General features: G+C 38.1%; 1 protein-coding gene and 1 long non-coding RNA gene across 2 annotated transcripts in view; one reads left to right on the top strand and one right to left on the bottom strand.

The window, feature by feature from the left end:
• LOC135080738 (bifunctional glutamate/proline--tRNA ligase) overlaps window positions 1–24,919 on the top strand; it is a 52,263-nt gene that overhangs the window by 22,209 nt on the left and 5,135 nt on the right. Inside the window, exons 14-21 of the mRNA XM_063975449.1 lie at window positions 6,240–6,434; window positions 13,975–14,124; window positions 14,512–14,607; window positions 14,955–15,080; window positions 17,257–17,430; window positions 17,839–17,956; window positions 18,952–19,100; window positions 24,090–24,290. Coding sequence (XP_063831519.1) covers window positions 6,240–6,434; window positions 13,975–14,124; window positions 14,512–14,607; window positions 14,955–15,080; window positions 17,257–17,430; window positions 17,839–17,956; window positions 18,952–19,100; window positions 24,090–24,290 — 1,209 coding nt within the window. The remainder of the gene's footprint in view (window positions 1–6,239; window positions 6,435–13,974; window positions 14,125–14,511; window positions 14,608–14,954; window positions 15,081–17,256; window positions 17,431–17,838; window positions 17,957–18,951; window positions 19,101–24,089; window positions 24,291–24,919) is intronic.
• LOC135080423 (uncharacterized) lies at window positions 1,359–2,832 on the bottom strand. Its single transcript, XR_010259009.1, has 4 exons — window positions 2,489–2,832; window positions 2,297–2,398; window positions 2,064–2,222; window positions 1,359–1,960 (listed from the first exon to the last, which is right to left on the bottom strand). It is a non-coding gene; the product is annotated as an uncharacterized LOC135080423 (long non-coding RNA).

Below are 24,919 nucleotides of genomic sequence, written 5' to 3' on the forward strand. Positions count from 1 at the left end.
TAAAGTCTGGTCCCCAGCTACTCGGCTGAACCATTTAAGAACCTAGTAAGGGACACTTTTTCAGATTTTCGTTTTTTGTCATAAATCACCTTAGAATTAAGGTCTCCACAGGATGTGAAGACAGAAATCGCTCTATTACACTTAACACCGGAGAAACGCGTTGCTAAAAACCTAGTAAGTCCAATTCAAATCTGCAAAAACCATTATCAAAACCTAGCAAGTTACAATGACCATTTAAAACCTAGTAAGTGCATGGACTTACTAGGTTTCAAAATGGTCAATGTGACTTACTAGAGGTAAAATGCTACTGTAATTTAAATATTATTTCGAGTTCTGTTGGCTGACACTCGATAACCATATCAAAATCTGGGGACTACATGAGTACTGATTCTTATTCGATTTTGATTTTGATTTTTACGAGACACTTTTGTCAAAAAAATAATTTTTAGTGTTAGTAAAGAGCATAAAACTTGCAATTTTTAACTAAATATATTCTTTTATTCCATAAAGTATACTTTAGTAACTAATCTTTAATATAAACATCGGAAGTTATCCAAATCTTTAAGCATCTTAGCAGGGCAAATGAAAATGCGTTTTTTCGCTCTCCTGTAAAATTTGCTCCGCTGCACTTACTAGGTTCTTAAATGGTTCAGCCGTACTGCGCTCGTGTTTTGCCCTACACAATCAACAAAAACATGTCAACAACCAACAAAGTGCCTTAATTTTTTTTTAGTTTTTGTTGATTTTCTAGAGCAAAACACGCGCTGCACGCTGGTGACTCGGCTTTAGACACTATTTTAATAGAACGGCTGGACAGATTTTGATGGAATTTGGTATGGTGGTACCGTAGCTGACCCATATAAATTATTTTATGTTAGAGGCTAAGTACTTTTTTCCCAACTACCCAATAATGGAGGGTAATGTTTTTAGTGAATCTAATAAATTGCGGGTAGTCCGCGATCTAATACCATAACGTAGGCTATGCGCGCAAGAGTGACTTTTTGTCACTCACCGTGACAGTATATCTTTCTCTTGTACACTTTTATAAAGAGAAAAAGAGAGAAGACAAAATTCAAACGTGCGCGCGCGCCTTTAGGCGGTACGAAGTTCGCCAGGTCAGCCAGTAATAACTAAGTAGATAGGTAAGTACGTACCTACATATTCGTGAGAAACTACAGAATGGTTTATAAATGCTATTGAAATTGGAGATAGGTTTTATATTTCAAGTACTATAGAATCTGTCGGCGCCTATTGAACCCTACCTTTCATCTTTATATTTCACAACTTAGTGGTCACTGAGAGATGGTTTATGTTGCTATAGCAAACCTAATGCAGAAGTTAAATAAAATGCATAGAACTAATCACAAGAAAAAAATATAATCTTTATACCATATAGTAACAGACAGACATAAATCTTTTTTTTATCAATATTTAATAAAAGACAAAACACCATTTATCATATCATCCCTAACATCAAACATTTTCTTACTTACTTCATAAAATTACTTTCTCGCATAAAATTTTTGAATATAAGATAAAATAACAAGCTTTACTACTTGGTTACATCAGTGGTCAACACATGATAGTTAGCTACAAGTTCATTATAAATAGCTTTTCTATTTCTTAACCTACATTCAATAAATTTTTGAGACACATAATATTTACACACTTTACTTATCTACTAAAACCTGTTTTAATATAATTTTTCATTATTATGAATTGTTTTTGGTTTAGTCCAAGTGCAACCAGCACTCAACTATTCATTTTTAAAAGGAACATTATCAGGATTTGCTTCATGATAACATTACATATCTTGCCGTTCCAGGACATAAGTTTCAAGAGAATTGATAGATTCATTTTCTCCATCCCATTGTCCTGATTCAACAGAAGATACAACACTTAGTGGAGAGCTTGCATACAAAGGCTTCTCAAAATTATTCCCAGACATTCTTCTTTCACGCTGCAAAAAATACAAAAGAAATAATATTATTAATATTCCAACTTAAAATACATTTATGCAATGCCAGTAAAATTAGCTTCTAATAAAATTTTAAAATACTCACTTCTTTAGTTCTTTTTATTAGTGTATCAAGTTTACTATCTGAATTTGATGTAAAAGAATCTGAGCTAATGTCTTCATAACTGATGTTGCCATCCGAAGGTGAATCTGATATTGAAGATAGACTCAATGATAGTTCGGGCTCATCAACTTTCGGTGCGTTCTGAAATAAACACATAAGTATGATTTTTTTCTTTATCCAGTAATTGAATATTATTTATAAACAGTAAAATTTACCTTTTTAACTTCTTTTAATTGTTTTCTTTTGCTATATTTAGTTTGGGAATGGTTTTTCTTTATTTTGTAACTTCTTGGCTTCCTGCGACTCTTGTGTTTTTTCTGTAAAGTTTCAATATAGTTACAAAATAATATGTACTTGAATATTATAAATAAGCCTAACCTTTTGAACACATTGATAGTCATACTTACAGTACCCACAGATTCCTGATTATAGTGTTTATTTCTTAGAATACTACTCATTCTTCGACACTTTTTTCTATAACATTTTGGAAGTATCTTTTCTGAAGATTCTTTAATTTGATTTTTGCAGCAATAATTAAGTTTAGTTACACGAAAATTTTTTGCAACTAAAAGATTGTCCAACGGTTTTACCGCACACACAGTCACTTCTCTGTTCTTGTTGAATTTATTAATTGAAGAGTTGGGATCTGCTGGAGTGTCGACACTTTTTACAAGTTCCATGTCTCTATAAAAATGATAACACGCTCGCAGTGAAGGCAAAAGGCAAGAAAGTTTTGTTTACTGTTCTATTCGCAGAGCGAGTTATTAGTTTTTAAATGGAGGTACTCTAGAAAAAACTAATCTTTACTTTAACAAAAGATACATGTACCTACTTAAAAAAGGCAATATTCCAACAAAAAATCCAGAGGCGCGTAATTTTCGTAAAATTTTTGACGGGCAAAAATTTCGTTCTGACTTTTGACAGTTTGTTTCTCGGTCCGAAACAGTCCGTAGCAGTATTGAGTAGGCAACATTTCGGGAAATATCTTATTGGAAAAGGAAAGAAAGGCAAGATTTTACAACAATTAATACGTGAGTATTTTGGGATGATTGAATTGATCATTAATTTATTTGAAGATTTTTTATAGATGAAATGTTTATTTGCTTAAAATATTTCTATAAAACCGCCGGCAAGTGATTCAGGACCATTAGTTACTGTTAACTAATAAATCGATAGAGATTGTGTATAGAATACCTACCTACTTACACAGTACCTACAGGCAGGTAGACTGGCACCTAGGTCTAGGTGCCGCTTATATACCTACCTAACTGCCTATAACATGCATTGCATGCACTGCACCGAAATCACCAAAATGTATGACTGACTAAGTAGTGTAGTGAGATCGTAAGGTTCCATTCTAAACATTGCTGAAACGAGTTCAGGTAGTGTTCTTTCTTCCGGGTTCCTTTTAATGATATAAGATTGGACGGAATAAAAGATCGGCAAGATTGAAGAAACACTACCTAAGCTTAATAGGTACTTTAGTAAAGTATTACCCGCCCAAAATTCGAAAACAAAACCGAGCTTTTCTAATTTCTAGTGGTTTGAATAAAATTAAAAATAGTAGGCCTACCTACATTACGTAGAAAATCTAACTGGCTTACTAAGATTAATTTAATCTAAGCTGGCTTCCCTTTTCTCAGTAAGTAATGAAAATTTGCTTAGTAGTGATTAAATACTGTAATAACAACACCTTTTAATACTTACATATTAGCCAACTTACGTTTTGAAATCAATGCAGAAATTTGATACGTACCTACTTACCCCGAGTAGGTAGGTTACTTACTTCATTAAGCATTATTTGTTAAAATGCAGTCTGCAAATTACATTCGTATTAATCATGAAGAGGAGGTAGGTGGGTAGGTAAAGTAGGTCCTACTCTAATTTAATAGGTAAGGTTAGACACTCGCGAATTCGCAAAACTTAGACATAAATTATGTAGGTACTATTTCATTAAAATCCGTTCATCTTTCCTTTGTTCCTATCTATTCTATTGTTGCATTAGCAATATTACTGTAGGTGCCTAAAGTTAATTAAGTACGAGTATACATATAAATCAGTTAGTTTGAATCTTAAAGCACACACGCTTAAAGTTCAAAAATCGCTCACTTGCATTCACTTTCTTTGCGCCTCCTTCCAAAAGTCAAAACGCGTAGGTTGTCAAGATGTGCATCACTCGTTGTTTTAGCCGGCACTTTCACTGCAGAGACATAAAGCGGCGATGGATATCCACCCACGGGCCTTCGTTCGCGCCAAGTTACGTGACTTTTAGAAAGTATTGTATGAGTCGACACATCACCACAAGTCAGTGTGCAGACCAGAAACACCGGGTCGTGCACGTCAATTTTGCGTTAAGTAGCGTCCCACGTGTGTTCGATAGCAAGTTAAAAAAGTTACTAAACTTCACAAGTGGTTGTTGGGACCCTATTCATCTCCTCACGGTCCTTGAACTGTAAGTTCTTATAAACGTTCCCCGATGCTCGCTATACAATTCATATTGTCAACATATGGGTCACTCTGTTTCAGTCAATGTTTACAAGTGAGAGAAAGATAAAGCTAGTGTAGGTAGGTAATAGCTAAAAGGAAGTATGAATAGCCCTTTTGTTTATAATTATGGTTCATGCTGAGAACTGCTGTGACAAATTTTGGGAGATTTGTTTAGATTAAAGATTTTGTTTTGACTGACCTTTAAAAAATTCTGACTACTTAGTACCTACTTACTTAGTTATTTAAAAGATCTATTTCTTCATGGACTCAACTTTGTTTTAAACCAAACATAAATTTATCCGCGATGCAAGCGTCACAGGACTCACAGGTCGTGAGGGCAGACTGTCATCAAAACCGAAATAAGAGTGAAATAAAGTACAGTGGACACCCGGTAGTCCGACAAACATTTTGCAGGGCAGTGTCGAACTATCAAATTCGTCGGATTATAGAGTACTGCCTAAGACCCCCTATAGTCCGGTTTTTTTTTACAAAAGAGTACCTTTTAATCCGACAAATTACAGATCCAATGATAAGATTCTTTATACATACATATGTACATATGTACTCTGAAATACTAATTATACTTCATTATGTATGTCAAATTTAGTAAATTAAACAACAACAGAGAGCTTACGTTTTATTATAAAATTAACGTCATTAATGCTATAGAACTTACAAAAAATATGCAATAACTTTTCATGCTTAGCGAATACGTATTCAATAATAAATAATAGACCATGTCGGATTACAGGGGGCGCCGGATTAGACAGGGGCCGGACTACCGGGGGTCCACTGTATCAAGTTTGTATGCCTTGGGCAAAAGGTTCAAAATGATAAATTCATTCATCTCGGCTTACGCGCATCCTAATTGGGTCTGGACAGGATCACAAGGATCGATTACTTTTGATGGACGTTCCATTTTTGCGTACCTACGTAGGTACCTATTAAAACTTGTAGGGATGTAATTTGAGTACATCGTATCAACCCTTTTTAATTTACCTACTAGCCCCCTTACAGGCTTGTCAATCAAAGGGGCGCGTGTTCTTTATGTTTAATTATCTTTTGTGTAACCTGCAGCACAAACCGGGAATCGAAAGCTCGACTTTTAGACCCATGATGCCATTTGGCGTCATTTGTTATTATAGCCATTGTGGATTTGGACCCTTAGTTTTTCAAAGACGGCTCTTCTTGTTTGATTTATGTGCTTTTAATTTGAATATCTTGAATAGATAGACTCATAAATATAAATACATATAATGAGTGGTTGTGTCTTAAGTTGGAACAATAAATAAATTAATTATGGTTTTCTACTCTTCTAAGAAGTTTGCATAGAAGAGTTTACGATCCATTAATTAATTTAGGTAATAAAATTACTTAGTTATCATTCATCATCATCAGCAGGTAATTCACTGCAGGAACACGATCTTCTTCAATTGAGCAGAGGCAAATGTAGATTTGGCCTATACATACACACAAACTTTGGTAAAAGTGCTTTTTAAAAGCCTATTTGCAAAAATAAATGCCTATTATGAGTTTGTTTTTTACTCCTCATTGTAGTGCTGGCCAGACGGATTGGGGATGCTCCTTTTGCGACGGCATCGTTTTAAGGGATAAATACAATAGTGTCTGCCCTGCACCATTGAATACAACATACATTATCTATTGTTCCAGCCAAAACCAGTTCCCAGCACGCCCGCCAAGCAGCCGCTAGCGACGTCGGCGGTCGGACAGCTGAACGACCAGATCGTCAAGCAGGGTGACCTGGTGAGGTCCCTGAAGGCTGCCAAGGCTGACAAGGCCAAGGTCGATGAGGCTGTCAAAGCCTTGCTGGAATTGAAAGCCAAGTACAAGGCTGCGACTGGACAGGTAAGAATACTAGATAAAGGTACTTTTAAAAGTTGGAGATTAACGGCGCACGCGCACGTTTGACTTTTGTCACTGTGGATCTGAGGTGACAATAATATGTTTCTCCATAGATAAGTAAGAATAAGTACTACGATGTCCCTCTTTTTCTCTCCGTAAAAGTGTAAAAGATAAAGATATACCGTGTAGGATGAATGGCAATGTAATGATGAGGTTGAATTACTAAGTGACCTACTAAAAGAACTTATTCATAATCGTAACTAAGTTATTGCGTGTGGCGATTCCATTAATGGCCTACTGACAATGTTGCGAACGACTGTCCTTTGTTTGATACAAAGAGGGGCCAATGTATGAACGTCGTCTCGTTACCCCTTTGCCGAAAAATGGCCCATAAGTATTCATTTATCCTTACTTTATGTTGAATAATTAGGTAGTCGTACGTCGTACGTGACTTATAAGAGCAACAGGCAAAATGTGCACGACGGACGGCCCCGAATAGAAACTTAAATAGCTGTAAATAATTGTTTCGTTTTGTTTCATAGTTGTTTCATTTTTATTTCGTTTTATAAAGTTTGTATAGTTTAAATGTCGATAACTTCGTAATACAGTCCACTTTCTCTTTGTTGGTTCTCAATTAGTAATGTGTCGAGTCCTTAATTACTGATTAATAGGCGTATGTGGGACGTTGGAGATGTATAAATCATAGTTTATTTTAGAAAATCATAGAAATGTATAACTTGATAGCCCTTTGTTTTATGTATATCGATTAAACCTGTAATTTCGCATAGTTATGTATGTCGAGTCGTATTTATAGTATGTATATTAGATAGATAATTATGTGTAGATCTTTATAGTTATTTACTTTTAATTGGTGATAATCTTAATTAGCCATAAAGGCAATTAATGTAAAATCGTGTGGCCAAATGAGCCCTATTTCGTGTACAAATTCTTAATTAGTAATTAACCCTGTACATGTGTACCTTTATTTACCTATCGAATAGTAAGAAGTAATTTGTCTGAAAATAAATAACATAGATTCCAAAGAATAGTGGAAGAGCTAATTAGAATCCGATAAGAATTAGGTCAAGGTCATAGTTAAAAAATAGGTCACCGAATAGATAAAAAACAGGCTCTCTATACGGTATTGCCGCCCAGGGGGGGTCTAAATTAGAAAGAGAGGGCAATAGATTTGCTGTTTCATTAGAGCGAGAGGCAACGAGGTTTTCTCACTCTAATGAAAGTAAATAAATATCGGGGTGCCATCCGGACCCAGTCAGTTCCGCGTTTTCTCCTCAACAAGCTACAACACCAAGCTCTCGCCACTGCTCCGAGGAACCGGTCACAGTCTCAACCACAACCGAGTTATTATTTCTGCGCTCCCCGCCCCCTTCGTCTCGCTCTCCCGCTCGCGCTGCACCCCGCATCGCGCCGTGTCGGCGTACGGTATCAAGGGTCCGCACAGGGTTGCAACCCCATACCGTCCGGCACACAAAAGTTCACCGTTATCTGCTCCTCTTTAGTAAATACTTAGGTGGGTTACTGTCCAAATAAAGGTCAATTAACTTATAAAGTGCCTTTATTTTTAAAACTATTTGCTTGTAACGTCGTATGCATAAATTCGAGAGCACATCAGCTGTACATTTCTAATGTAAAACTTATCACGATTACATCTCAATAGGATGTTAGTGTTAACTTTTAACTATTAAAATATTGTAAACACTTCTATGTCCCAGGACTGGAAACCAGGCGCGACCTTCGATCCTCCCAAGCCATCGTCAGCATCTACTGGAGACGCTTCATTCCTGGACGCGGAGATCTCCAAGGAAGGAGACCGGATCAGACTGCTCAAGGCCGCCAAGGCTGACAAGGACAAGATCGACTTGGCCGTCAAATACTTGCTGGAGCTTAAGGCCAAGTACAAGGCTGCTACTGGGAAGGTTAGTTAATATTTACGCTTCGTTTCTGGACGAGATCTCCAAGCAAGGAGATCGGGTCAAGGCCGCCAAGGCTGAAAAGAACAAGATCGACTTGGCCCTTAATAAATTACTGGAGCTCAATGCCAAGTACAAGGCTGCTACTGAGAAGGTTAGTACCTTTTTACGCTTTGTTTCTAGACAAGATCTTTAAGCAAGGAGATCAGGTCAGACTGCTCAAGGCCGCCAAGGCTGACAAGGACAAGATCGACTTGGCCGTCAAATACTTGCTGGAGCTTAAGGCCAAGTACAAGGCTGCTACTGGGAAGGTTAGTAGATATTTACGCTTCATTCCTGGATGAGGAGATCTCCAAGACAAGGGACCGGGTCAGACCGCTCAAGGGCAAGGCTGACAAGGACAAGATCAACTTGGCCGTCAAAAACTTGCTGTAGCTTAAGGCCAAGTACAAGGCTGCTACTGGGAAGGTTAGTAAATATTTACGCTTCATTCCTGGATGAGGAGATCTCCAAAGAAAGAGACCGGATTAGACTGCTCAAGTCTGCCAAGGCTGACAAGGACAAGATCGACTTGGCCGTCAAATACTTGCTGGAGCTTAAGGCCAAGTACAGTCACGGAATGAAAAGGTTCGTCAGTTTTCAAATTGATACCTTCAACGAATCGCGAGCACATATTACCTTTTGAAACTATGTTACAGAATAATCTCGAGTTAGAAAAAATAATCTTTAACTGTTCGTCAGTAAAGTTCAAAATTTTTCAGATCAAAGTTGTTTGACGATTTATCTTTTCAAGAAGATTATTATGATTGATAAACTAAAACCTTCTTTTGGTTCATCCTGCCATTATTATTTCTATTAAATAAAAAAAAACTACATTTTGTAACATTGCACTGATGCAGATGGGCATGGGATAGAAAAATAAACAAGCAAAACCTTATTCGTTAGCAAACGTCATAATATTTATTTAAATGTTAGCAGCACTGTTTCTTGCACTGTTATGTTGGCAGGTTTGACTCTTACAGTACCTAGTGCATGCGAAAACCGACACTAAGGTGACTAACCTTTTCATTCCGCGACTGTACAAGGCTGCTACTGGAAAGGTTAGTAAATAGGTAATTACCCTTCGTTTCTGGACGAGATGTCCAAGCAAGGAGATCGGATCAGACTGCTCAAGGCCGCCAAGGCTGACAAGGACTAGATCGATTTGGCCGTTAAATACTTGCTGGAACTTAAGGCCAAGTGCAAGGCTGCTACTGGGAAGGTTAGTAAATATTTACGCCTCATTCCTGGATGAGGAGATCTCCAAGACAAGGGACTGGTTCAGACCGCTCAAGGGCAAGGCAGACCGGATCAAACTGCTCAAGGCCGCCAAGGCTGACAAGGACAAGATCGACTTGGCCGTCAAATACTTGCTAGAGCTTAAGGCCAAGTACAATTACTGGGAAGGTTAGTATTATTAACGCTTCATTCCTGGATGAGGAGATCTCTAAGCAAGGAGACCGGATCAGACTGCTCAAGGCCGCCAAGGCTGAAAAGAACAAGATCGACTTGGCCCTCAAAAACTTACTGGAGCTCAATGCCAAGTACAGGGCTGGTACTGGAAAGGTTCGTTAGCGATAAGTTGCAATGTTAAATTACTTTTTTGGTTTTTTTTTAATGCAGAACAAGGCAGGTATTTGACCGCAATCGCATCCCATCTGATGTTAAGTGAAATGCAGTGGATGGTACTTACATTAGAAAATATTGTGTATTTTTTGTGCGCATACCATACTATTGAAACCTATGGCCCAGCAGGTAGTCGCACATCTGGTTGGCACTTGACCGAATTTATGAGGATTGATGAACTTGAGAGGTCCGTACTGGACAGTATTCGATATTATTTTGAACTATTCAACGTGTGGAATAGCAATAAAGAATTTGAATTTATGGATAGTTTGTAACTTATACAATGTGGGGATGGATGTTTCTCACATTCTTTCACGCAAAAACTACTGTACAGATTTTGATGCAATTTTACAATACCATTGCACATGTTACGCTCAAAAATCAGTTAACGCTCATTGAGCGAATAAATTACAGTTAGGTACAGTAAAACACCCACATTGCGAAATTCGTATTATGGCTCTAATGAAAACGCTCACCACGACGCGTTGTGGCAATCACATTGGAATAGCACATAGACTTAATTAGTTACACTTATTATATATTATATGACTGACTTCTTATCGAAATCTACGAAATCACGAAGTCGCAGGCAATTGCTAGTTATCCATAATTATTTTGTATCTTCTTCAGAATAACCTCTATTCTTAATTTTAAGGATTGGAAACCTTCGTCAACTCCCGCGCCGGTCGCGGCTGCCAAGTCGGGAGGCGACGCAGTGTCCTTAGACCAGGAGATCACCAAGCAAGGCGACCTGGTCCGCTCGCTCAAGGCTGCCAAGGCTGAGAAGGCCAAGGTCGACGAAGCGGTCAAGGCCTTGTTGGAACTGAAGGCCAAGTACAAGGCTGCTACGGGCCAGGTAAGTCAAAGTCAACTTTTATTAATTATTCTTCTTATAAATCACATCGGCTACATTATCGTGAATCCTTTTGCATGACGTGCGTTTCGCCACTCAGTTAAGTGTAATTTCTTCAGGTTAAGCGAATTTATTTATACCATGAAAAATCATGTTTCTGTATCGACTGAAAATCAACATCATCATTTCAGCCATAGGACGTCCACTGCTGAACATAGATCTTCCCTCAATGATTTCCACAAAAGCCGGTTGGTAGCGGCCTGAAAATCCTTACTAGAAACTTATATCTTTCCTTTCCCTGTTGTTTTTAAATATTGAGAAGAATCATTTATCAGCTGTATCTGTAGCTCAAGTTCATTATCTCAGGACTGGAAACCTGGTGCGACTCCTGCACCAGTGGCGGCATCATCGCCAGCCGGAGACGGCAAAGACCTCGACCAGCAGATCACCAAACAGGGTGACTTGGTCCGCTCGCTCAAGGCTGCCAAGGCTGAGAAGGCCAAGGTCGACGAAGCGGTCAAGGCCTTGCTGGAACTGAAGGCCAAGTACAAGGCGGCTACGGGACAGGTTAGTTATATTTCAGGGCAAGCTATATTTGGGACGTGTGTAAGTGCCCTAGAAAGGGCCTATGTACTGACTAAACTATTTAATTTCATTTCAGTACTTGGCTGTACTATTATTATAAATAGAACACACTTTATTGTACATTAGACAAGACATGAAAAGAAAAAGAAAGAATATACAAAATATACAGCACAATTTAGGCGGTCTTATAGCTATAAAGCGATCTCTTCCAGATAACCTAGCTAGAGGATAGTTGTTACTATGTATGTAGGGACATAAGGGACATTCGGCAAATATTGACCAAATCAGAACTAATATAGGTCACTGACTTATTTATTTTGGTAGCGGAATTCATAATCTTTATCTTTTAAATATTATTTTAGTGCAATAAAGAATGTTGAACAATGAGTTAGTGAAAATCATGACGTCACAATTAGTGATGGGAAAATTAAATCAAACATAGGTACTTTTTAGATTTTTAGTACATAACTGCGGGAATATATTGTTTAGCAACTGCAAGAAGCATCTTCATTTTATTTGCCTCATATTAACCGTATCAATAATTCCATATTTTCTGAAAATAATTAAAAAATATATCTACTTACATTATTATTTCTTAACGCTTGTATTCATTATCAATATATCAACACATAATAAAACGTACTGTTATTAACATTATCGCAGCAAATCTTATCGGCGTTAAGTGTTAATTCAAAGCGATTTTATGTATTAGTTAGCTCTTATTTTACATGTAATAGTAGTTCCTATAATATTGTAAGAGATGGCTTAATTTTGTTTTACGTTTCTATACTTCACTAGTTTCCCAGTCCACGTATAGATTATGTGGCGAGCGGAGCAGCTGGACAAATATTACGTTTTATGTGAAGTCAGTAAGAGGCGTGCGTTTCTTTCGATGGCCTTTTGTACAATTTTCGAGTTAGAAGGTACTTGTGTGGAATATAAAAATAATTGGTTGTGATTTTTGTTATTGTTAAGTGATTAATTAATCTGTTGGCACTGCATCAGGCGGGAAAATCTTTTAAGTGTTATTTTACTTTAATAATAATAATAATGACGTTTATTTCAAACAATTTTACAGTTCATAGTAGTTAGTAGGTTACAATTTAATAATCATAAAAACTTTAAATATCGCTTTGAAATCGCTGTGATCCTCAGAATTAGTATAGGAGAGCGTTGTGGTGAAAACTATTTCTTTGTGAAAACTAGTAGTCTAGTATACAAATGAACACTTCTGCTACTTAGGATTTGGCAGTATTTGTTTATTGGCAAATCCTTAAAATATGCTTTCCTTGTCATTGACCTTTACCACGAATAATATATCACCGCAGAGTTGTACTGGTATCAAATAACCGGCTCGCTTATGTAATTTAACACCTCTTATTCATTTTTAGAGTACCTACACTGTAAAAAAACAGCACATCAAGCAAATCACTGGGGCATCTAATGTAATTGTAAAAAGTGCTAATTTGGAAACAAAATTGACGATTTTACACATTAAGCCTAGGCGCAGACCATCGATTTTTCGTCGGCCGATAGTTTAGTCGAGCAGTTGATCAGTATGGGCATGTATGGAAGTGCGCACATTACGCCGATTTTATTTGGCCGATTCTTCATACAATTTAAAATCGGGCACAACTATCGGCCAACTAAAAATCGGTGGTCTGCGCCTAGTCTTATAATGACGCTGATCTTTTTCGAATAATTTTAATTTCTTCTTCTCGATCGTTTACTCTTGACAGAGGTTCGTGGTAGTCAGGAATGTGGATTGTTGTTGGCGGATGTTGCTCGCCTTACGATGTCTCGCTATCTTTGTCTGTTGGTGGTTAGCTTGGTGCATTCATTCAGGGATAGCAGTCTTGATCATTAATAAAATTTAATTTACTATAAAGACTATAACGCTTAATAGCCTATGAAGTCTGTGGAGGAACACTATATGTGGTCGCGATCCTTATCAGTGTAGGACCGAGGAAGATGAGGAAATCTTAGAATCTTATTTATATTCCCGTCGTCGGCCGTTTGGTGTAGTGGTTCGGAACGGACTACTATTCCGAGAGGTCCCGGGTTCGATTCCCGGCCGGGCAGAAATTGAAATGATGAATTATAATTTCTGTGATGGGGCTGGGTGTTACTATGTATAATATGTATGTATGTATTTCCAAAAAAAGTATTTAAGTATGTTTATATCCGTTGTCTAAAGCCCGGTTTGTGAGCACGTAGAATTTTGTCCAATGAACCCAAGCTACCCATCCTTATCGCTCGCGCGTAATTATATTGCTGTCGCGATTGTGCGACGGGCGCCCGCAGTGAGTGTGCGAGCGCGACAGCAACATAGTTACGCGCGAGCGATAAGGATGGGTAGCTTGAGGTCATTGGACAAAATTCTACGTGCTTACGGACCAGACTATAGTACCCATAGTACAAGCTTTGCTCAGTTTGGGACTAGAAGCGTAGTGTAAAATGTCCAGGGATATTTATTTATAAACATATTAAAACATATTTATATTCCCAGGACTGGAAGCCAGGTGCGTCTCCTGCCCAGCCAGCCCTGCAGCCAGCTAAAGGCCCCGCTGACGACGTGTCTTCTCAGATCGCCGCGCAGGGCGAGAAAGTGAGGAAGCTCAAGGCTGAGAAAGCTGACAAGGCCACTATTGATGCTGAGGTAGGTTCTGTTAAATGTGGTGGTCATTTTCAGATGTTTATGTGAATGTGACGCAGGCCGCTACCATGGTCAGCATGGAAATCATTGGGGGAGGCCTATGTTCAGCTTAGGACGACCTATAGCTGAAATGATGATGTAGTCCGACTTCTAAAGTGCTTTCCTGGATGATATAAATTGTTGAATGATTTAATAATGTTCTAGCCATGGTTTTATTATACATTTCTGCTGATAGATTATTATTTTTTCACTAAAACATGAATATTATGCTAACCCCGTTATTTTATGAATTATATTATTATGCTGATAAAACCCCTTTCCTATCAGTGAGAAAAAAGTATCCGCTCTAATTTTATGTTCATCATCTAACATTGAAACTTGTCTGTACAGGTGAAAACCTTACTGGCGCTGAAAGCTCAGTACAAGTCAGCTACTGGAACCGATTGGACGCCAAACGCGGCGCCCGCCAACAAACCAAAACCACAGGTACATTTTGCGAGAGTGTCGAGTTTTTACCCGACTGGAAGGAGGGTTATCTGTGTTGTGATCATAATTATGTTAATATATAACTGACACGCGAAACGTTATAATCACCTTAAAAACCTTAATTTCAATTAAACCTATTTGGAAAGTAGATAGGTGGAAGATGATGATCGTAGTAGGTGCGCGATAGCCTTTAACTCGGCTGGTCAGCTCTCTTCTAAACTAGTGCGGTAATTACTTATGTTACCATTATTATAAAATCTGAGATTCGGAGATTTTGACCGTCCTTTCTTATTTTTTGGTGACCTGAGTACACCATAGGTCTCTAATTTTAAGGTGTTTATGTTTAGGAAACAAAGTCAGCGTCTCCACCCGCAATGAACGGCGCCCCAGAAGGAAAGGCGGCGGAACTTGCGGCCGCTGTCACCAAGCAGGGCGACCTAGTCCGGGACCTCAAGGCCAAGAAAGCTGATAAGGTAAACGACGGCATATCAAGCTAAATGATGTATCTTGTGTAGTGGTAATAGGTGTGATATTGCAACAACTAATGTGAGTGGAGTCAGCGTCTCCTCCCACAATGAACAGCGCTGGCGGCCGAGGTCGCTAAGCAGGGCGACGTAGTCCGGGACCTCAAGGCCAAGAAGGCTGATAAGGTAACAAATATACTGTGTCTTGTGTAGTGGTAATAGGAACAACATTGCAACAACTATGTGTAGTCTGATGTGAGTTAATTCAGGCAATAAACGGCGGCTTGAAGGCAGGACGACCTGGCCCGGGACCTCAGGGCCAAGAAGGCTGATAAGGTAACAAATATACTGTATCTTGTGTAGCGGTACTGTATCTTGCAATAACGATGTGTAGTCTGACGTGAGCGAAGTCAGCGTCTCCCGCAATGAACGGCGCCCCAGAAGGAAAGGCGGCGGAGCTGGCAGCCGCTGTCGCCAAGCAGGGCGACCTAGTCCGGGACCTCAAGGCCAAGAAGGCTGATAAGGTAACAAATATACTGTATCTTGTGTAGTGGTAATAGGAGCAGTCTTGCAACAATTACCTATGTGTTGTATTATGTGAGCGAAGTCAACGTCTCCCGCAATAAACAGCGCCCTAGAAGGCAGGGGGACCTAGTCCGGGACCTCAAGGTCAAGAAGGCTGATAAGGTAACAAATATACTGTGTCTTGTGTAGTGGTAATAGGAACAATATTGCAACAACTATGTGTAGTCTGATGTGAGTTAATTCAGGCAATAAACGGCGGCTTGAAGGCAGGACGACCTAGCCCGGGACCTCAAGGCCAAGTAGGCTGATAAGGTAACAAATATACTGTATCTTGTGTAGTGGTACTGTATCTTGCAATAACGATGTGTAGTCTGACGTGAGTGAAGTCAGCGTCTCCCGCAATGAACGGCGCCCCAGAAGGAAAGGCGGCGGAGCTGGCGGCTGCTGTCACCAAGCAGGGCGACCTAGTCCGGGACCTCAAGGCCAAGAAGGCTGATAAGGTAAACGACGGCATATCAAGCTAAATGATGTATCTTGTGTAGTGGTAATAGGTGTGATATTGCAACAACTAATGTGAGTGGAATATACTGTGTCTTGTGTAGTGGTAATAGGAACAATATTGCAACAACTATGTGTAGTCTGATGTGAGTTAATTCAGGCAATAAACGGCGGCTTGAAGGCAGGACGACCTAGCCCGGGACCTCAAGGCCAAGTAGGCTGATAAGGTAACAAATATACTGTATCTTGTGTAGTGGTACTGTATCTTGCAATAACGATGTGTAGTCTGACGTGAGTGAAGTCAGCGTCTCCTTCCGCAATGAACAGCGCTGGCGGTCGTGGTCGCTAAGCAGTGTAGTCTGATGTGAGTGAAGTCAACGTCTCCCGCAATAAACGGCGCCCTAGAAGGCAGGGCGACCTAGTCCGAGATCTCAAGGCCAAGAAGGCTGATAAGGTAACAAATATACTGTATCTTGTGTAGTGGTAATAGGAGCGATCTTACAACAACTATGTATGGTGTTGTGTTTGTGAGTGAAGTCGTGCCTCCCGCAATGAACGGCGCCCCAGAAGGAAAAGCGGCGGAGCTAGCGGCCGCGGTCGCCAAGCAGGGCGACCTAGTCCGGGACCTCAAGGCCAAGAAGGCTGATAAGGTAACAAATATACTGTATCTAGTGTAGTGGTAATAGGAACAATATTGCAACAACTATGTGAGTGAAGTCAGCGTCCCCTCCCGCTATGAACAGGGCCCTGCATCTATGATAATAAGAATCGAGTCGAGAACCGAGGAACGTGGATTCGATCCCCGCCGCCCCTGGATTATTGTGGTGAATCCACTCGTAACACAAGCATATTTGGCTTAGCACGAGGACTGACTATATTAACTAATTTGTGCCTCTACTAAGGCCCAGTTTTTTGATTCTTAGTTAAAATAACTAATTGTTAAATTTTGCTACTAATGGTTAAATATTAACAAAATGTAAACAAATAGTTTAAAAATGTACTAAAAGTCGAGCTAACCATTGTTCGAAAAACATTTTTTTCTGAAATTTAACCACTTGTCATTTGACATCTGTCAAATTTGACCATTGGTTATTTTAACCACGAATCAAAAAACCGGGCCTAAGTCGTCAATAAGCTATATTCAATATTGTTTCTATTTCAGGCCTCAATAGACGCCGAGGTGAAGAAACTGCTAGATCTCAAGGCGCAGTACCAAGCGGAAACTGGAACCCCATACGCGGCGCCCACGCAGCCACGTGAAGCTAAGCCCAAGGACAAGAAGCCTAAAGAAGCCAAGCCGAAGGAAGCCAAGAAGGAGGCCAAGCCCAAAGAACAGGTTTGTAACATCATAGTGTATCATTTGAGTAACATCATCATCATTGGGTAAAAACCGGGAAAATCTGTTTTAAGTAGACTCCTTCCCAGACTAAGTAGGTATGATCCTGAAGAAAAAAAAACGTCATGATGGCGTTAACACCACGCAAGTGTTACAGGTGTATAAAAACCTCAACTGAAAGTTGCACTCAACTTCTTGATAAAGTATGTTTTTACACCTGATATGTAATAACATCTATGTCATAATCTGTGATTAAAAAAAATGGCAGTTCTTCATTTAATCCTTCAAGGCCCGCGAATCTAGACACAATAGAATAGATAATCAATTGTTATGGCATTAATGTATGCCGTCTGGGACTTTAAAAGTTAAGTAAGAAAACACTTTTCATAAACTGTATTATTTTTGCAGTCGCCAAAGCCCGCCAAAGAGGAATCGTCGACTGGTGTGAAGAAAATCACCAGGCTAGGACTGGAAGCGAGTAAAGACACAGACCTGCCGGAATGGTATTCGCAAGTCATCACAAAATGTAAGTAAATTATTACCCAAAGTACTTTACGAACTTTAAGGATCTGTAATATGAACTCTATATTTATGCACATAAATTCTCATTATGATGATTCGACATTATAATACATACTTACTACTTTATGAGCTACTAATTTTCCGTATGCCACGTCTGCGTACACTCATTCCATAGTTTATCCTTAGCTTCAACAATTAAACTTAACAGCAATGCATTTAAAATTAAAAGTATACAGGGTGGAAACGATAAGTGATCTCACTCGATTATTTCTTAACTATACAAGATATCCAAAAACTGGTTACTGATCCTGAAAGTGCTTTACGAGCTCTATCCAACGGTACCAATAATAGGTTACAAAATAAACTGGATCTATCCGAAAATTCAATGTTTCCCGCTTCCATACATTTAGTAAAACCACAGAATATTAAAAATTATACAAGATATCCAAAAACTGGTTACTGCTCCTGAAAGTGCTGCACGAGCTCTATCCAACGGTATCAATAATAAGTTACAAAATAAACTGGAGCTATCCGAAAATTCAATGTTTCCAGCTTCCATACATTTAGTACTGCCACAGTCATGGTACTAATGTCTTGATAATATTATAGCAAATAAACCCTAAAACCAATGTTTTCCATGAATAATTTTAAATAAGAATGCATTACGAGTTCATTTTAAGTGTTTATTATTTAATAAAATCATTTAACAACTTCTGATATTGTGTGACCGGCATACATTTAGTATGGAGGCTGTAAACATTGAATTTTCGGATAGATCCAGTTAATTCTGTAAACTATTATTGACACCGTGTGAAAGAGCTCGTGAAGCACTTTCAGGATCAGTAATCAGTTTTTCGATATCTTGTATAGTTTAGAAATAATCGAGTGAGATCACTTATCGTTTCCACCCTGTATAATGCATAAGTACACATTCAGAGCTCAGCTGGAGCGGTAATTATGAACCCTATGCTCTTAAAATTAAACTCCATTTTCCTCCAGCGGAGATGATCGACTACTACGACATCTCCGGCTGCTACATCCTGCGGCCGTGGTCGTACAGCATATGGGACACCATCAGGAACTTCTTGACGGGACACTTCAAGAAGTTAGGCGTTAAGGACGGATACTTCCCCATATTTGTGTCAAAGGTAAGTTAAATTAGGTAGGATTAATGTAGGACAATGAAGAATGTTCACTAATTTTGTTTTTTAGCTTTCTGTATTCTCTGTTAAAAATAAAAAATACACGTGAAAGAATTATTTCGATACGTCAATTAGTTTCCAAGATATTGAATTTTAAAAGTGCGGGCGGCGGCCGGCCCGCCATTTTATGCGCGTGACGTCATATTACAACGACTGGCTCATATTTGTATGGGTGGAATCTTGAAAACTGAATTAAGACCCACTTCCAGGCAACCGATTAAGCTGAAATTTCGCAAACACATGTGATTTGGATGACCATGCAATATTATGATGACATGGAGCTGATCTGATGATGGAGCTGGAAGGTGGCCATAGGAACTCTATAATAAAACGACTTAAATGCATCGAGTTTGGGCTCGTTCGTTTTGTACTGATGAGTATTTTAATTCTATATAGTAATCGGGGTCTAATGATGGAGCTGGAAGGTAATTCGCAATAAAACGACACAATCGCATCAAGTTTGGGTTTGGTTCAATTTTAATTTCTGTGATGGGTCTGGGTGTTAATATGTATAATAAGTTTGTATTTACAAAAAAAAAATATTTAAGTATGTTTATATCCGTTTTCTAGTGAGCGGACGCTGTGAATGTACGTCACACGGGGTCACGTGACCGTCGGCGGGACTCAATATTTAAGCGAACTTTGAATGCCTATAAAATCATAACTACTGGGTATTTTTGAATGAAATAAAAACTAATGTATTTGTAAATGTAAAAGCTTAACTGTAACATAGGTTTCAAGTGATTTTGCATACCTAGTAACATTCTCAATTAGGACAATTTAATAAACCATTGAAACTCATTAAACTATGATGAGTCAGGAATGAGGGAAGCCTCTCCCTTTCTCACCCTACTAAATATAAGCTAGATACATGCTCGTTTTGAGAGTGAATTCACTGCTCAACAGGAATAAAACCGAACTACTCGTATCTCAAATTACCTATAGGCTATTATCGTTTGCTTGCGACTACACTGCATTTAACATTAAGACCGAAGCACACTTATCAACCCGGAAACGGATCGTAACCGTATCAATTCAAGGCGGTCAGTATTCTTTATACGAGACTCCGTGCTACAACGCACACACACTTATCCGCACCGTAACGTAAATAAACGCCTCGTCTTGCGGTTGGACAGTGCGGCGAAAGGCGATTCGGTGTTGATCCCTTTCCGGGTTGATAAGTGTACTTAATATTAATAGGTATATATGTATATATTTATGTAGGAGAACCAGAGTGACTGACATAGCCCGCAGAATCTCTAAAATCAAGTGGCAGTGCACATAGCTCGAAGAGCTGATGGCCGCTGGGGCAGGAAAGTTCTTGAGTGGCGACCACGAGCTGGAAGACGTAGCGTGGGCAGGCCTCTCACTAGGTGGACCGACGATCTGGTGAAGGTCGCGGGAGGTACCTGGATGCAAGCGGCGCAGGACCGGTCTTTGTGGAAATCCTTGGGGGAGGCCTTTGTCCAGCAGTGGACGTCTTTCGGCTGAAACGAACGAACGATGTATACAGGGTGACTGGAACTCAACCCGCCATAGCTAATACGCGTATAGAGGAGGTCATTTGCTAATTATTGAACCTTACTTTCTATGGCTAAAGTTTTATAGTTTAGGAGATATGTCAATTTTTATACTTTTTTCAGATTTTTCCGAAATTTGACCTAAAAACTGCTTAATTTTTTTTTCTCGCATGATTTTAACCGATTTTTTTATTTGATACTAATATCGAATAAGCCTTTAGTCAAATAAAATAAATTACAGATCCAGATAATGATTGAATTACTAGTTACGAGCCGCCAAAGTTCAACAAAAGTACGAACCACGATAAAAAATTCAAGTTCGAATTCGATTTAAAAAAAAAACTTATGGTGATAATGGATTGCCAATGATCTTAAAAATATCTCTACCTTCTCTTCTTTCCAATGATATACCACACGTAGTAATTAGATATTGAAATTTACTAAAAATTTAAAGTTTATGGAAGAAAATGGAGTAATAATACGAAAATTATTCATACAAAGTTTCTTCAAACATCTCATATTTTCTGCTATACTCCTTTTCATAACTATTTTTGTGTGTTTTTTGACAAATAAATTTAAAAATAATAATCACATTATGAAGAAAAGATTAAAAAAAATTCAAAATCAACTTTGTATGGATAATTTTTGTACTATTACTCCATTTTCTTCCATAAACTTTGAATTTTTGACAAATTTCATTATCTAATTACAACGTGTGACATATCATTGGAAAGAAGAGAAGCTAGAGATATTTTTAAGATTATTGGCAATCCATTATCACCATTAATTTTTTTTTAAATCGAATTCGATGTAGATTTTTTTATCGTGGTTTGTACTTTTATTAGATTTTGGCGGCTCGTAACTAGCTATTCAATCATTATATGGATCAGAAATTTAGTTTATTTGAATAAAGACATAGGGGAGAGGGGGGCAGCTTTGAACAATTTTCATACTTTATTAAATATCTTCCAAATTTGAACGATTTCATTAATTTTTTCTTCCTAGATAGAGGTCATGGTTATCACACAACAAAATAATGATGTTCTTCTTAATTATTCATGAACGCTTATGAAGATATTTAGATTTTTGCACAGACCTGTAAACGATCAAAACTGCCCCGTAGTCGGGGCAGCCTTGAACACGCCTGGGGCAGTTTTGAATTAGTATTTTTTTCAATGAAATAAAACTGAATATTTATGAATGTGTATTTTTAAAATAATTAATAAACAAAATTTTTAATGATCAGTGTCATTTGGGATCAATTTAACATGTTTATTTTATTTTACATCACTCTGTACAAAGTAACACAAAACTTAGGGATATTATTTAAAAAAAGTAAATATAAGATATATCAATTAACTAAATACTAATAAACTTTCTGTTTAATGACACATCAAAGACAAAACTGCATAATTTAAAAAATATCAATCAACTACTAAAACTAGCTTTTGGCCGGACTTCACCCAGCTTGAAATTTTATCTGTCACAGTAAAGCAATCTGCTTATTTTTTATGTAAGAACCTTCTACGAAGTATTAGAAAACTTAAGGTTTCATAATACCACTTAAAAAAGAATATTGATAAAGTTCAAAGGTGCCCCAACCATTTCGTTCAAAGCTGCCCCATGGGTATATTTCCAGAAAAAAACATAAATTTATTAACGGAACATACTTTTATATCGCAATTTCTTATCAAATCTTCATTGAAACTATTTAAACTTCCATATAGTAAACAAACCACTCACTATTTTATAAAACTACGTCCACAAAATCCTTAAAACCAAAATAAAAAAGTGCGAAATTGGCAGTCAAAAACAAAAAACCACTTTTGCCGGTTAACCTACAGTTAGATATTAAAAATGAGATGTGACGGCTATGCGCATCAGTGCTGGCAATATAAATTATGATTTATACCATTGTAGCCTAAACCAGTGATTTTTAAATTCATTTGTTCTAAGCTGCCCCTGTCCAAAGCTGCCCCCCTCTCCCTATTCGATATTAATATCAAATAAAAAAAACTGTTGAAATCATGCGAGAAAAAAAATTGAAGCAGTTTTTAGGTCAAATTTCGGAAAAATCTGAAAAAGTATAAAAATTGACATATCTCCTAAACTATAAAACTTTAGGTATAGAAAGCACGGTTCAATAATTAGCAAATGACCTCCTCTATACGCGTATTAGCTATGGCGGGTTCAGTTCCAGGTTCCACCCTGTATACAGGGTGACTGGAACTGAACCCGCCATAGCTAATACGCGTATAGAGGAGGTCATTTGCTAATTATTGAACCTTACTTTCTATGACTAAAGTTTTATAGTTTAGGAGATATGTCAATTTTTATACTTGTTTCAGATTTTCCCGAAATTTGACCTAAAAACTGCTTAATTTTTTTTTCTCGCATGATTTTAACCGATTTTTTTATTTGATACTAATATCGAATAAACCTTTAGTCAAATAAAATATATTTCAGATCTAGATAATGATTCAATAACTAGTTACGAGCCGCCAAAGTTCAACAAAAGTACAAACCACGATAAAAAATTCAAATTCGATTTCGATTTAAGAAAAAACTAATGGCGATAATGGATTGCCAATGATCTTAAAAATATCTCTACCTTCTCTTCTTTCCAATGACATATCACACGTAGTAATTAGATATTGAAATTCATTAAAAATTCAAAGTTTATGGAAGTAAATGGAGTAATTTACGAAAATTATCCATACAAAGTTTCTTCAAACAACTCATATTTTCTGCTATACTCCTTTTCATAACTATTTTCGTGTTTTTTTTAAAATGAATTTAAAAATAATAATCACATTATAAAGAAAAAAAATTAAAAAAATTCAAAATCAACTTTGTATGGATAATTTTTGTATTATTACTCCATTTTCTTCCATAAACTTTGAATTTTTGATAAATTTCAATATCCAATTACAACGTGTGATATATCATTGGAAAGAAGAGAAGCTGGAGATATTTTTAAGATTATTGGCAATCCATTATCACCATTAATTTTTGTTTCAATTGAATTTGAAGTAGAATTTTTTATCGTGGTTTGTACTTTTGTTGAACTTTGGCGGCTCGTAACTAGCTATTCAATCATTATCTGGATCAGAAATTTATTTTATTTGAATAAAGACATATTCGATATTAATATCAAATATAAAAAACTGTTGAAATCACGTGAGAAAAAAAATTGAAGCAGTTTTTAGGTCAAATTTCGGAAAAATCTGAAAAAAGTATAAAAATTGACATATCTCCTAAACTATAAAACTTTAGCCATAGAAAGTAAGGTTCAATAATTAGCAAATGACCTCCTCTATACGCCTATTAGCTATGGCGGGTTCAGTTCCAGTCACCCTGTATATTTATCAACTTGCGAATTGCAATGTCTACTAATATTATACTTTTACTACAGGCAGCTCTGGAGCGCGAAAAGACCCACATAGCAGACTTCGCGCCAGAGGTCGCTTGGGTGACGCACTCGGGCTCGTCGGAGCTGGCCGAGCACATCGCCATCCGGCCCACGTCCGAGACCGTCATGTACCCCGCCTACGCCAAGTGGATCCAGAGCCACCGCGACCTGCCCTACAAGCTCAACCAGTGGAATAATGTAGTGGTAAGTGTCATCATCATTTCAGCCACAGGACGTCCACTGCTGAACATAGGCCTCTTCACATCTCCCGGTTGGTAGCGGCCTGCATCCAACGCCTTCCTGCTACATTTATGAGGTCGTCAACCCACCCTACGCTGCTTTCCGGTAAGTACATTTTCACAATCAGGTCATTTAGGGGTAAAGTTAACTTCCAGGTTAACTAAAAGTGAGGACAAACTCGGGTACTAAAGCCTGGTCCGTGAGCACGTAGAATCCCGTCCAATGACCCCAAGCTACCCATCCTTATCGCTCGCGCGTAATTATGTTGCTGTCGCGCTCGCACAATCACTGCTTGCGCCCGTCACATAGTCGCGACAGCAATATAATTACGCGCGAGCGATAAGGATGGGTAGCTTGGGGTCATTGGACGGGATTCTACGTGCTCACGGACCAGGCTTTATACAAAATAGCGTTTTCAATGCTCACAAAGAGTATCTCAATTGATCAGCGGTGTCCGATCCCGTATTGGTTGATGGTATCAATAAACTCATAACCACATTCGTCAAATACAAATAAAAATAATCTCATCATTAACATTTTATAACAGTTACAGTCCACTGCTGAACATAGGTATCTCCTAATATGCGCTATTT

Source organism: Ostrinia nubilalis, chromosome 18 (genome assembly GCF_963855985.1).
Source record: "Ostrinia nubilalis chromosome 18, ilOstNubi1.1, whole genome shotgun sequence".
Taxonomy (NCBI): Eukaryota; Metazoa; Arthropoda; class Insecta; order Lepidoptera; family Crambidae; genus Ostrinia; species Ostrinia nubilalis.